Here is a 15,376-nt window from a genome sequence, read left to right as displayed (position 1 = left end):
TATTTTTTATTAAAGTATAGTCAATTTATAATGTTAGTTTCAGGTGTACAGCAAAGCAATTCAGTTATACATATACATGCATATATTTTTTTTTCCAGTTTCTTTTCTATTACAGCTCATTACAGGAAATTGAGTATAGTTCCTTGGGTGTGGTATAACCAGGGATTAGGCAAGCAAGGAAGTCCAAAAATAAAAATCAAGTTTTAACAGATTACCAGAGTAATGGTTATTGAGTAACAGGTTTGGGAGGAAAACCCCAACAGTTCCATCTGAGTTCCAGAGTTTCAGGTAGAAAGTGAGAAACTCCCAATGCTAGTGAAGAATTTATCAACGAATTTCATGGGCTTCCCACTCCATCCTGCTATCCAGCTCCTTATGCTTTCCCTCTGGGTAAGAGGATCAGGTAACTTTTAATTTTTTCTCTCAAGTGCATTGGCTGGAAATCAATGGCAAATAAATACCAGACTGTAGTCTTTTTACTTCTATAAGGTTAGATAGAGGATTATGTTTGGGTCTGCATGTTAATCACGTACGTATCTGAGTTGTTGGCAATTAGCAAACAGTTGAAGTTGAGCATATTTGAAATAGTGACTTTGTAAACAGAGAATGAAAGAAATGTAATGAGTCCTGCTTCTGAAGTGAGCCCAAGTCTCATAAACTAGAGAGCCAGAAACCTGCTGGAGGCAAATGAGCTCTTTGCAAGTTAGTTTGTTTTGCAGTATTCTTTGCAGCCCATTTGCCTTTTAGGTTTTATTTGTTTTGAGGCTTTTCTTGGTCAAAAAATTTTTCATTTTTATGCTGTCAAATCTGTTGGGATTTTTTTTGTGGGCTTACTTATCATGACAAACTGAGGTACACCTGAAACACGTTAAAAATTTAGTAAATATTTCAAGTCTTGTTATTTTCTAGTCATTTAAAATAATTTAACTCAAATCCATCTAATATATTTAACTCAGATCCATCTAAAACCAGTTTGGTTCATGGTCAAGGCAATAACTAATGTTCTATAGAAATTCAATAGAGAAAAAAAACTCATAGTAGCTTCTAGTTAAGAATTTTTTTTTTACTGGGGGAAGTATCATCTGAGTTTAGTTAGACGGTTCAATCAAAATTTGAATGTGGGATGATATATGCTGAGGACAAAAAGTGTGAGAGGTAGAGGAAACCATTATGTTACTTCTCCTTAATTTACTTCTGCATCTAAAATGCAAAAATGGGTCAATAAAAAATGTTTAAAAAAATAAAATAAAATGCAAAAATGGGAAAGATTGGTAGTGTCATCAAGTAACTCAGAATCTAGTAAGGGAGACAAGCATGTGAAAAAGTAATGATGAAACTGTGTGGTAAGCACAATTATAGAAATTGTTATGGAGATAGTGATAGCTTGTTAACTCTTCTATATTGCTATTTTTTTACTTCCTTATGTATTATTGGATCTTTCCTTGAGGGTAGGGACTATATAACCCATATAACTGACATTACATCTACATGTTCTTTTTTGATATTCACAATACCCTGTGAGTCAGGGTATACCCTATCAACTCTGATGTCTATATAGGTTACATGTGCAATAAACTTAGATTTTCAGGTTACAGTCTTTATTACTTGGCATCCTCAGTCTCCTAAATGATTGTTTTTTTTTTAGTTGTATACATTAAAGATCACTTTACCTGCTGTAATGCTCAATTCATCTTGACAAATGCATAATGTCACTTATCAACCACTCTGGCTTCACACAGAATAGTTTCATTGCCCTAAAACTCCCCTGTGCCTCACCCATTCAACCTTCCCCCAACCTCTGAATCCCTGGCCACCACTGGTATTTTTACTGTCTCTGTGGTTTTATCTTTTACAGAATGACATAGACTCATTCAGTATATAACCTTTCTAGACTGACCACTTTCACTTAGTAATATGCATTTAAAGTTTATCCATGTCTTTTTGTGGTTTGGTAGCTCATTTCTTTTTATAGGTGAGAAATATTCTATTATATAAATGTAGATCATTTACTCATTCACCTATTGAAAGTATCTTGGCTGCCTTCATTTTTGGTGATTATGAATAAGGCTGCTATAAACACATCTATGCAGATTTTTGTGTGGATCTAAGTTTTAAAATAAGTTGCGTAAATACCTAAGAACACAATTGCTGGATCATACATTAAGTGTATGTTTAATTTTGTAAGAAACTGCCAAACTGTCATGCAAAGCTATACCATTTTACATTTTTATCAGCAATAATGAGAATTTCTGTTTTTGGCCATATCCTCACCAACATTTGGTATTATAATTTTTTTAACCATTTTAATAGGTATGTAGTAAAATCTCATTATTGTTTTAATTTGAAATTTCCAGATGACAAGAGATTTTGTGTATTTTTTCATGTGCTTATTCGCTATTTGTATATTTTCTTTGATGAGGTGTCTGTTCAGAATTTTTTGCCTACTTTTAAATTAAGTTGTTTGTTTTGCTATTTTTTGTATATGTTGAATACAAGTCTGCTATAGTCTAAATGTTTACACTTCCTCCCTCAATTCATATATTGAAATCCTAACCCATAAAGGTTATGGTATTAGTAGGTGGGGCTTTTGGGTGGTGATTAGGGCATGAGGGTACAGCCCTGATACATGGGATTACTGCTCTTGTAACAGATCCACAGAGCTTTTTAGTGCCTGTCCATGTGAGGATACAATGAGAAATGTACAGACTGTAAGAGAGCCCTCACCCAGTCATGCTGGCATCCTAACCTTGGACTTCCAGCCTCCAGAACTGTGAGAAGTACATCTCTGTTGTTCATTAGCCACTCAGTCTGTGGTATTTTGTTACAGCAGCCTGAAAGGACTAAGACAAAGTCCTATGTCACATATGTATTCTACAAGTACTTTCTTCTAATCTATGGCTTATCTTTATATTCCCTTTACATTGTTTTTCACAGGACAAAAAATTTTAACTTTAATGAAGTCCAACTCATGAATTTTTTTCCCTTCATGGGTCATACTTTTAGTAATGTATCTAATAACTCATCATCAAACCCAAGGTTAGCTGGATTTCCTCCTATGTTTTCTTCTAGAAGTTTTATAGTTTTGCATTTTTATTGGTCTATAAATCCATTGTGAGTTAATTTTTGTGAAACTCAGTTAGATGTCTATATTAAGTTTTTAGCATATGAATGTTATCAGGGGTTGAATAGTGTCCACTACACCCTGTTCCCAATTCGTATCTATCTGGAACTTCAGAATGTGATCTAATTTAGAAATAAGGTCGTTGCAGATGAAAGTAAGGTAAGGATCTAAGAATGAAATCATCCTGCGTTAGGGTGGGCTCTGAATCCAATGATGGCATCCTTATAAAAAGAGGGAAGGACATAGAGCCACAGCATAGAACACCATGTGAAGATGGAGGCAGGTATTATAGTGATGCACCTACAAATCAAGGAATTCCAAGGATTATTGGCAACCACAAGAAACTTGGAGAGAAGGAATCAACACTACTAACAACTTGATCTAGGGCTTCTGACCTCTAGATCTGTGAAAAAAATACATTTCTATTGTTTTAAGCTACCAAGTGTGTAGTAGTTTGTCATGGCATCCCTAGGAAGGTAATCAGACATCCAGCTCCCCCAGCAGCATCATTTGTTCAAAAGATGATTTTTCCTCCATTGAATTGCTTTTGCATCTTTGCCAAAAAAACAGCTGACTGTGTTTGTGTGGGTCCATATCTGGACTTTCGCTTCTGTTCCATTGATCTATTTGTCTGTTCTTTGGACAATACCACACTGTATTGATTACTGCAGCTTTATACTAACTCTTGAAGTTGGGTAGCACCAATCCCCTGACTTTGTTTTTCTCCTTCAGTATTGTGTTATTCTGGGTCTTTTGCTTCTTCACATAAACTTTAGAATCAGTTTATCAATATCCATAAAATAACTTGCTGGAATTTTGATTAGGGTTGCATTTAATTGACAGATCAACTTGGGAAGAACTGATAATATTGAGTTGTCCTATCTGTGAATATGGAATATCTCTCATTAATTTAGTTCTTCTTTGACTTCATTCATCAAAGTTTTGTTGTTTTCCTCATACAGATCATGTATGTATTTTGTTAGATTTATGTCTAAGTATTTCATTCTCAAGTTAATGATTTTAGTGCTTTTCTGTATATAGGAAGATGCAAGAACCTGGGGTCACTGAAATTTTTCTTTAGATATGTGTCTTAACTATCCAGGGCTGATATATCCAGAGCACAGAGTGCTTCCTGTTTTCTCCATCTTGAATTCCCCTCAGATGCACTGTTGGTGGGTGACTGCAGTGGTTAATGGCTTGATCCTTAAAGAACTGGAATGTCAGGCAACTTTTTTTCTTTACAATACTGTGTTTGAGTCTGGTTTGGATTCTTGCTTTGTCTCTTCAGACTATTTTTATTCTTGGCTCATAGCATGCCTTATAATTTTTTGTTAATATCCAGATGTGATACCTCAGGTAATAGGAACTAAGGTAAATAGAGCTTTAGCATGGGTTTTATGTTAATCTGGCTAGGAGTTGGGTTGTGTTGACTCTTCTGTAGGTCTAGGTGTCAAAGGCTTCAAATTCTTGTAGTTCCTTGTTTTTGCTTCCCCTGTTGATTTGAACTTCCCTAAGAACTCCTTATTTATTAAAGCCTGAGACTTGCAACCATTTCAGCTGTAATCCACTATCATATTGGAGCCCTGTTGATGTGGTGGTAAAGAGTGAAGGAGGAGAAGTTTTTAAAAATCTTACAGTTAGAGAGACCATCAAAATTCATCAAAACGTACATCTGAAATACATGTAGGCTATTGTACAGGAGCCATATCATAATAAAGGTGTTAAAAAATTAATTTAATTTAATTTAAAAGTTTAAAAAAATCGTAAAACAAAGACTATAAAGTACATCACTTTGGAAATAAGCTCTGGGTTGTTTTCAAAATAAAATCTGTGCAATAAAGAAAAATCTTACGGTTAAACCTCACTCTTTTAGTAGGCCTGTGTCCTTCGGCTATGACCTTCAAAATTTTTTACCTATTTTTTTCCTCCTTCCCCAACTTAAATGAGACAGGGAAGCTAAAGAAAACTGGAGCGGGGTCATTGTCCTTCCATCCACATGAGATAAGGCTCTGGTAAAGTCTTATTTCCTGGGTAGTAAGTCTTTTTATGGAACATGCGCTGGGCTTATTTTAAAATGGTGACATTCCCTTCCTCTTGCTAAAGTTATGAGGTGATTTTTTTGGCATTGTATCATGAGAACTGGTGGAGTTCCAGCTGGTGAAACCTATAAAACCTGGGGTTCTCCCTAAGACTAGGTCCCTGAGGAGTTCATCACCCTCTAGCTAGGTCGCAGTTAGCCTTCAGAAATTCATCAAAATTATCATTATTCGTCTTATGTTGTTTAATTTATGTTTCAACTTTTGTATTTAATAAATATTTATTGATTAGATAGTATATACCAGAAACATTTTCAAAGACTACATATCAGTGGTGAAGAAGATAGAAGAATTTATTTTCTAATGGAGGAAGAGAGGCAAATAAAAAGATAACTATGAAACAGAGAGATAAGTGCTATCATGTGGTAAGTCTAGGGTAGTATGAAAATACATTTCTCTTAATTTGTACTGGATTTTATTTTCAGATTATCCACAGAGGATAAAGCACAAAAATAATGAGACAGCTGTATTGGGAGAAAATGTGACAATTTTCTGCAATTTAACAACTCCAGCAGATGTTGTTCAAATTACCTGGCAGAAGATTCAAGATTCTTTGCCACAAAATATTGGCACATATAGCAGTAAATATGGAGAAAATATTCTTCCACCATATATAGATCGGCTGCACTGTGAGGCCATTGAATTGAATTGTTCATTCATAACTATCCGTGAAGTGACATTTGAAGATGAAGCCTGCTACAAATGCTTATTTAATATTTTCCCACATGGACGCTATGGAGGACAAATCTGCCTTAACATTATAAGTATATAAACTTTTTATGTGGAGTCAAAATCATGGGGATGTGGTCTTTGAAGTTTAAGATCCAGAGAAAGAATTTTAGAAAAGGAACAACAATAATAGAGTTCATTCAGGCAAAGTCCTTTATTTTACAGAAGAACAGAACAGGAACCAATGATGGTCACATGCTTTGCCTATTTCCACACAATGCAAGACCTAACACAGCTTTTAGGTTTTCAGACTTCTTATCAGACTTTTTGGTACTACACTGCACTGCCTTTAGTCCACTGGATGAATCTCATGAATGGCATTAGGATTTTCACTGGGAAAATAGAGGAGAAGAAAAAGAGACAGTAGAGGAGAAAGAGGAAAAAAGATGCTAAGAGAATAAGAATTTCCCAATCTTCAAATTAACAGACCATTGAAGGGATAGTGATAGTGTCATACTGTTCCCTCATTATGTTTCTATAAATTTAAAGTATTAAGGGTTTATATAATTTAAGTTTAAGGCTGAATGGAAGTAGAGATACCAATTGTCCCTCTCAAACTGGAGGATAGTGGGTGTAGGAGGTAGAATTGGGAGCTTTTGTAAAAATGTGGGGAGAGGTATTTGAGATGGACATGTTTTCAACATTTTATTTTCATAGAAAAATTTATTGGCGAGTCCACCTCTAACACCATAGAAATCTAGGATGACGTATTTTTATATTAATTTTGTTTCTCTCTCTCTTTCTTTTTTGCCTCAGCTCTATCTGAATTAAGAACTGAACTCCAGTCCAATCTTGACTGTGAAGATTTTCTTAGATTTACTTACTCAGCTGTGGGAAAACCTGCTCCTCAAATATCTCTTTTCCCATTACAAGTCTTGATTAATCCACCAGAGGAATCCCTTGCTCTGAACCCCAATGGCACAGTCACTGTCACTAAAGTGTATAACGTCTCCTTAGAGACTGTGAGGTCCCTCAGACTCCAACACCTGACTGTGCACATGGATCATCCTCTGAAGAATGAAAAGAAGATCATTCCTCTGACAGTCAAACAAGAATGTAAGTAGAAGTAATAACCAACAGTGGGGAATATTCACCTTTAAAATTCACACAAGTATTTGTGTGGCCATCTATTTGTAAAACTATAAATCAGGATAATACACCCACATGGTTAAGAGAATCAAATAATGAAGATAGGATCTACCCCAGCCCTGCTTCAGGGGTATCTGTTCTTATACTGCAAAATTTAAAAAAAAATTATTTATTTTTTCTCTTTTTGTTGGGGAGGTAATTAGTTTTATTTTTTTTAATGGAGGTACTAGGGATTGAACCCAAGACCTTGTGCATGCTAAGCACACACTCTACTACTGAGCTATACCCCACTTACATGGTAAATTTTTAATTGATCTCCATTACATATTTTTCCCTAAATTTCTGCTACAGTCAATGAAGATTAGGCTCCTTCAACTTTTGTTCCTTTCATAAAGTCCCTTTCCTTCTCAATATAGTTCTTTTGCTGCTTAAACTCTGCAACTTTCAACAGTATGGTTAAACCTTTTTTCTTTTTCATTCACCATAGAAAGCCTTTGTTAGCTACCACTTCTGCTTGCCCATCTTCCTTTCAAGCTTTGTCAATGGTATCTTCTGTTTCAAAGCCATAATTCAAAACAGATAACTTCCCTAAAGAATTTAAATAATAATTCAAATATATACATTTCTGTAGAATTTAAATAATTAAATATTCCACCTAATAATCTTTTAAAATGAGAACCTTTAATCTCTATATATTCAGTACAAATACTGATGTATTTGGGTTTTAATTCGCCACCTTACTATTTATTATCTGACCAGTTTTATGTCTTTTTTTTTTTTCTCTTCTTGAATTCCTGTGGATTAATTATTTATTTTTATTTCATTTCCCCTCCTCTGATAGTTGGTTAACTATACATTTCTATATCCATCTTTAAGTGGTTGACTTGGAAATTACGCATCCTTAAAATCCTATCTTATTATCTAATTTTATACGAGCTATTACCTTTTCATCTTTTACAACTGCATTTCCATAGCTTCATTGTCAACAGAGCTCTTGTCATCATGTTCAGAAATTAATGTGCTTTGACCCCAGTTTCTAGATGTGAGAAAGCCCAGTTTCCTGCCCTCATTACATAGTCTTAAATATATTGTATAGAAATAGAGAAGAGCTCCTGGCTTATCTGCCAGCTAGAGTTTCCATCTCTTCCTCCAGAAGATATCCGCCTCCTGAAGAAAAGTAGACATTCTACTCACATTCTAGCATTTCCCCACACTTTCTGGATACCTTTATGTTTGAGTAAATACTACAGAATAAGTTTAGATGTCAGTTATGGTGGGTGAATCCTGCTTACCTCTTAATCTATGATAATATCACATCACTATATCACAGATAATGATAGTCATTGTTCTATGGTATTAACTATAAATTAGTCTATTTTTATATTATGTTTTCCATAGGCAATAAAATAATAATTTTTCTCTTAAGTTTATCAGTTCTTTTTATCCAATTTTTGTTAGTTTCAAGGCTCACAAATTTTGTTCTTTGGAGGGCCAACTAACCATACCAGTCACTGTATGTGACTGTCATCATTTGTTTAATTCAGTGGATAACCATTGAAGTCACTCATAAGGAGTTCTTTTAATAGCTGTGTCTGTAATAATATTAGGTTGAACCATGTGATATTGATAATATTTCAATCTTTTTATCTATAAAATTAGTTATTTTATAAGGTTAAATCTAATATAATTAGGGAATATCATTTGACCATTATTAAGACAAGGCTAACAAAGCTTCCTATTATGAAACTTCCACTAACTTTGAGGGCTTTTCCCACTTTTTAATACCTGGGAATTTGATCAGTTCCTCCTTTCAGAGCAAACATGCCAAATTCTCAACTTTATTCCAAATTGCAAAGAGCTGGATTTTCTCTTTTCACCTCCCTTCCAACTTTTCCTTTTGAGTTAGGACAAGAATACATTGGATCTTGTGGCTGAAGGTCCAATGACAAACCAAACAATCTTTACCATTTTCTAGTGTCAAAGAATAATGTACTCTCTCCTTTCTGTTTAAACAAGGGACCCAAGGCAGTCATGCCTTCTCTACATTTTAGAGCAAGTGCTCTCATTCCTTTATAGAAGCCTAGAGTTTTGGTGACTATCTTGCCATGAAGTATCCCACTTAAATATCCTAATGAGTTACTAGGAGATGCAAAGAAATGATTCCATGCATCTGATAAAGAAATAACATTTCTCTGGGTTGTCACAGAGCTTCAGACAGTTAAGCCTATAGTTGTGTCATCCTTACCTTCAAAATACTATATACTTTTTAAATGAAGTTAAGTTGATTTACAGCTTTGTGTTAGTTTCTGGCATACAGCATACAGTCGTACATATATATACATATTCTTTTTTATTATAGGTTATTACATCATATTGAATATAGTTCCCTGTGCTATACTTTAAGACTTTGTTATTTATTTATATTATGTATAGTAGTTTGTATTTGCTAACCCTAAACTCCTAATTTATCCCTTCCCTCCTTTCCCTTTTGGTAACCATAAGTTTGTTTTCTACCTTTGAATGTGTTTCTGTTTTGTAAATAAATTCATTTGTCTCATTTTTTTAGATTCCACATATAAGTGATATCATGTGATTATTTGTTTTTCACTGTCTGACTTACTTCACTTAGTATGACAATCTCTAGTCCATCCATGTTGCTGCAAATGGCATTATTTCATTCTTTTTTATGGTTAAGTAGTATTTCATTGTATATATTATTGTGTATATATTCTTTTTAATGGCTGAGTAGTATTTCATTGTGTATATGTATGTGATATATTATAGCACTATATATATATATATATACACCACAACTTCTTTATCCATTCATCTATCTATGGACATTTAGATTGCTTCTATGTCTTGGCTATTGTAAACAGTGCTGCTATGAAAATTGGGGTGCATGTATCTTTTCCAATTGCCGTTTTCTCAGGATATATGCCCAGGAATGGGATTGCTGGATCATATGGTAACTCTATTTTCAGTTTTTTAAGAAATCTCCATACTTTTGTCCATGGTGGCTGCACCAAATAATATTTTCACCAACAGTGTAGGAGGGTTCCCTTTTCCCCACACCCTCTCCAGCATTTATTGTTTGTGGACTTTTTAACAATGGCTACTCCGACCAGTGTGAAGTGATACCTCATAGCAGTTTTGATTTGCATTTCTCTGATAATTAACTATATTGAGCATCTTTTCATAACATTCCATATATTTTAACTTAAGTCTTAAATCATAGCCTAAGGCATTTTAAGTCTCATCCCTTGACCTTTATTTCTGGATGGTTTTTCAAACTAGTGGGCTACATCTCAGATTTCTGGAAGTTAACAAACACATGTACATATTTTGCTGAAACATACCCTCTTCTGTTAAAGCCTTAGCTTTTTCAAATCACATATTATCAGAAGATGTAATGGCTTAAACAATATATTTCCTCTCTCTCTTTTTCAAATTACCTTAATGATTTCCCTGAAGGATTTAGGTATAATGAGTCTAGGGTTTTTGTGTCTCTCCCACTTCAGACTCCAATATGCATGAACAGAGTTGCAACAAATTTCAATATTAAATATGAACTGAAGGATTGACAGACATCACTTGGGCAAATCAAACAAAATTTATTTATCTAAAGAACATCAAAATATACAGCAAAGGGATTAGCAACATTCTTCAAGGGAGATATCAACTTCTGCAAATCAGCTTAATAATATCGGAGTAGACCAGCTAGCTAATACTAATCACACTGTAAGTGTTTAGTATTCAGATAATAACACTTCAATTTCTAGACGTTAAAATGAGAGTGAAATATTTTCTTTTTCCAGAATACTCATTGAGAAGGCAACTACTTTATTACAGATCATTTTAGAAACTAGACTATAGTACTTCAGCGTATCTTCTGCAGAAAGCACAAGCTAATGACTTTTTCAGAATCTGATTTGATAGGACAGCCTGCAATTGAACTTAAGGTGTTTAATTTTCAGTTTTATATCTTGATAGCTTTCATAAAATTGCTATGGGTGGGTGACAATATTAAATGTCAGTTTTGTAAGAAGATATCCTGTTTTATTAAGATAACTTTACATAATTCATATTTTTGTTTTTTATAATGATGAAAAGGTTAAAATATCTCCATAATCTGTCACATTCACCAAGACCCAAAAAGCATCACTAGCCTTCCATGATGTTGAATCATAAAGTTTAAATGAGTGAAGGAGACATCACAGTTTTTGGAAATCTAACAGTTTGCAAATAGCCAACTACAAGATGGTTGGAATGAGCACTTTAGTAAGCAGTCCAGATGGGCTAAACATAACCTTATTTAGGCCTAGGACATCTCATCAATCTCTGAATTAAGCAATCTCTGGATTAATCTAAGTAAAGCACAAAATGATGACTAACACAAAATGAGACTATTGTAAAGCATAATACACTCAGGTCAACACAAACCACTCTCTTTCATTATTTTCAGCCTCTCCAGGCTATGCAACCTGGTTCAACTCAATGCTTAGAATTAGAACAACCAGTGATTTTCTTAGTGAGTCTGGTGGTCATGCTAACAGGCCACAGGATATATCCTACAGTCTTATAATGCTTTTACATGTGATTGACAGCTTGCTCTTTATACGACTTTAGTTTAATCATCCTTCTTTCCTCATAACTTCTAGAGTATTTTTCCACTGCCTTGACCATCCATTGTTATTGATGAGAAGTCAAATGTCAATCTGAAAATTGCAATAGTAAATATTATTGTATCTTCTCTTTGGTAACATAGTATCTTCTCTTTATTGTTCGAGTTTTGAAACTTCCTAGTGCTATTTTTAGTTGTCTTTTTTTTTAATCTTTGATGTGATGGGTATTTGGTGAGTTCATTCAATCTGGAGACTCCAATCCTTCAACTCTGAATATTTCCTCATTTCCTTGAGAATTTCCCCCTGTTCATTTAACATTCTCTTTTGATAAACCTCGATTAAGTGGGCAATAAAACATGTAGATTGGATTTTATATTATTTTATTATTTAATATTTATATCTCTTTTTCTTTTCTTTAAGCTATCTGGGAGATTTTCTAAAATTTGTCTTCAAACTCTTTCATTCAGTTTTCCTTCTTTTGACAATCAGGTTTATAATTCTGAACTGCCTTTACAATTTAAAATTAATGTCACAAATTAAAGTTATTTTAAATCATCCCGTTTGTTATCTCCACCAATCCCCTCCTCACCTCCACTACCATCATTTTAATTTTATGTTTCTTTTACTCAGTATTTCTCACTTTGATTACAGTCTACCTTCAAAGTCCTCTGAGCCTTGACTGAAAGTTTACAGACTCTTTATTTGGTTTATTGTGTCTTGTGAAGAGATTAATTTTCCTTAAAGAAAAAGATCCAACAATCCTGTAGTTGGCTGCTGAAGAGAACAGGCAGCAATTAGCCAGGAGACTCTAAAAGCCAGAATGTGGAGGCCTTTTACTCTGGTGCCTAGTTATTCCCATATGTTAAGTAAATTACTTTCCCTCCATGTTTTTTGCCTGAGGGGTAAACATTTGTCTGTCCAAAGTTGTGCTTTGGGATATGGAAGTGGATGCTTTTGACTGCAACTTTTATTCTGTGATTCACTCTTCCTCTCTTTATCTTCTGAATCCTGAGCCTTTCCAGGCTCTCCAGGCTCTCTCTGCTCATATAGTCTCCTTTGTACGTAGCCGAGCCTGCAGTGACTTTCATCCTGCACCTTTATAGGCCATTCCTCTATGCTTTTTACATCTTTCATAAGTTTGTTTAAACCTTTTGCTAATGAAGATCTCTCTTCTGTTTGTTATTTTTCGTTTAATCATTTTATTTTTGTTACTATTATTTTCATGGAGCCTCAGGAAAGAGTAGAAATAACTATTTTTGTTACATGTATCTCTTGAAACTGGAGTTAATCAGCATTTTTTTGTTTCCTAGTAAATTTCCCCAAATTATGAGAATGAATTATGCCAATTGAATAGCACATGTATCACCCATCAAACTATTGGGTAGATTATTCTGGTTAATTTCACTTCTCACTGAGATATAAATGTCTGTAAAAAGTAACATCAGTTCAGAAGAGGACTTCTCCTTGCTTAGTTTTGTAACAAGTATTTGTGGTATAAATCAGTGATTCTGCTGAAACCTTGTATAGAGTTTTTTCCTCTGTGTTCTGTTGCCATTGACTTCAGAGCTGTGTTCATATTTTCATGCCAAATTCTTCCCATTTAGCTTCCTCCACCAACTTTGAATGAGCTATGTAGCATCTCATTGAAAAAAGAACATAGTTAAAACTAGAAACTGAGACAAAGTGATAGCTGAACAGTCAAAAATAAATGGCACAACGTTCCTCAACTAAAACACATAGACTTTCTAGTAGTATTTCAGGGAAGAAGTAATTGCTAACAAGGATTTCTCTTTTCCTTCAATGGTACTGGAAAATTAAAGCAGCAAATTAAAAAGGAATGAGAGTTTACAATGAGCAGAAAAATGACATCAATCTGACAATCAGAAAGAGGACAAAAACAGCCAATCACGAGAAGACCTAAGAATGTAAAATGCACAGTAGTTCATGCAATTTAATATAAGTGCAAATTTCCTAAAAGTCTATCCACAAAGTTTAGGTTCATTTTTATATTACATTTAAGAAATACCATTGATAATCATAAAAAATGGCCTTTGTTAAGTTTAAATTGCAACAAAAGATAACATTATGTTCAGAAGTCTACATAGAAAGAAGTGAAGTTTATAATGCAATTTAAAAACATTGTGGTCAAAATAGCTACTGTAAAAGTGTTGATACTCAAAATTTTACAATTTGTGTTTTACTTAAGAGTACAGACCCTAGAATCAGACAGAACAGCACTTGCTCCCCAGTTTTGTCACCTAATCACTGTAGTTTTGGGCAATTTTCTTACATTTCAATGCCTCCATTTTGCCATTTGTACCAAATAACTGTGCTCACCTAGTTGATGTAAACAATTGGAGGGGTGTCCCCAATGTTCATAGCAGCACTATTTACGATAGACAAGACATGGAAGCAACCTAAATGTCCATCAAAAGGTGATGGGATAGAGAAGTTGTGGTATATATATACAATGGAGTACTACCCAGCTATAAAAAAGAATGAAATAATGCCATTTGCAGCAACATGGATCAACCTGGAGATCATCTTCATTCTCAGTGAAGTAAGCCAGAAAGAGAAAGAAAAATGCTGTAATATCACTCATGTGGAACCTGAAAAAAGGACATAAATAAACTTATTTACAAGCCAGAAACAGACTCACATAGAAAACAAACTTATAGTTACCAGGGGGAAAGGGAGTGGGAAGGGATAAATTGGGAGTTTGAGGTTTGCAGACACTAATTACTATATATAAAATAGATAAACAACGAGTTTCTTCTGTATAGCACAGGGAACTATGTTCAATATCTTGTAGTAACCTATAACGAAAAAGAATATGAAAAGGAGTATATATACATATATATGTATGACTGAAACATTATGCTGTACACCAGAAACTGACACAACATTGTAAACTGAATATACTTTAATAAAAAAATGAAGAGGTTGAAAAAGTATTCCTTTCTTCCCTTTTAGGTTCTTTGGTGAGTCTAATAATTAAAATTGTATGACAGATTAACAGGACAAAAACAAACAAAAGTTTAGTAACATGTATACATGGGAGATACCCAAGAAAACTGAGCAGGTCTTTGAAAGGACTGAAGACATCATGTAAAGTACCATCTTCAGCTAAAGACAAAAGAAGATGGTGGGGTGGGGAGTTAGTTATGGGAGGTTACCAGGAAAAGCACTATAAACAAGGGTAAGTTTATTATGTAGATTTAAATTTTGCCTCCTCAATTGACAAGTTTCTAGAGATTTAGGGTCATCCACCTCCTCCTGGAACAAATGGAGATTTCTCTTATATACATGAACATGTCTGTTACAAAAAGGGTAAGTTCTACTTGATTTTCAGTGTTTGTCCTGTGTTTGCAGCTTCTTACAATCAGTCTAAAATAATCTTTATGTCAAAGAGACATATATTGGGGTGGCAAATATTGCTCCCCTACATAATCTTTATAAAATGCTTATCACATTGCTTAGACTATTAATCTTAAATACTAATTATTATTATAAATTTATTTTCTGAGGGTATTACGGAATCTTTGGAAATTTCATTTTAGTAATTGAATAATATTTCATCAAGTGAATGTATTACATTTTGCTTAATCATGTTTATGTGATTATATCTAAGTGAATATTTAAATGGCTATACCATTTGTTAATTCTTGAGAATGGTAGGATGATAATAAATGTTATCTGTCTTTGATTTGAATGCA

At 34.0% G+C, this 15,376-nt stretch overlaps 1 protein-coding gene across 3 annotated transcripts in view; it reads left to right on the top strand.

Annotated features, from left to right (window-relative positions):
• The first annotated feature begins 214 nt into the window (after positions 1–214).
• LOC116154271 (OX-2 membrane glycoprotein) overlaps positions 215–15,376 on the top strand; it is a 31,214-nt gene continuing 16,052 nt past the window's right edge. For 2 of the 3 annotated variants that reach the window (XR_004138091.2, XM_064495466.1), the window contains exons 1-3: positions 215–403; positions 5,643–5,981; positions 6,703–7,002. Coding sequence is in view for 2 of the 3 variants with exons in the window: in XM_064495466.1 (XP_064351536.1) it covers positions 310–403; positions 5,643–5,981; positions 6,703–7,002 (733 nt within the window). In the remaining variant the exon portion in view is untranslated. The remainder of the gene's footprint in view (positions 404–5,642; positions 5,982–6,702; positions 7,003–15,376) is intronic. The other variant, XM_031455895.2, reaches the window with a different exon arrangement.

Source organism: Camelus dromedarius, chromosome 2 (assembly GCF_036321535.1).
Source record: "Camelus dromedarius isolate mCamDro1 chromosome 2, mCamDro1.pat, whole genome shotgun sequence".
NCBI lineage: Eukaryota > Metazoa > Chordata > Mammalia > Artiodactyla > Camelidae > Camelus > Camelus dromedarius.
The sequence above is the reverse complement of the archived record's forward strand: the minus strand, read 5'-3'. Positions and strand labels throughout refer to the sequence as shown.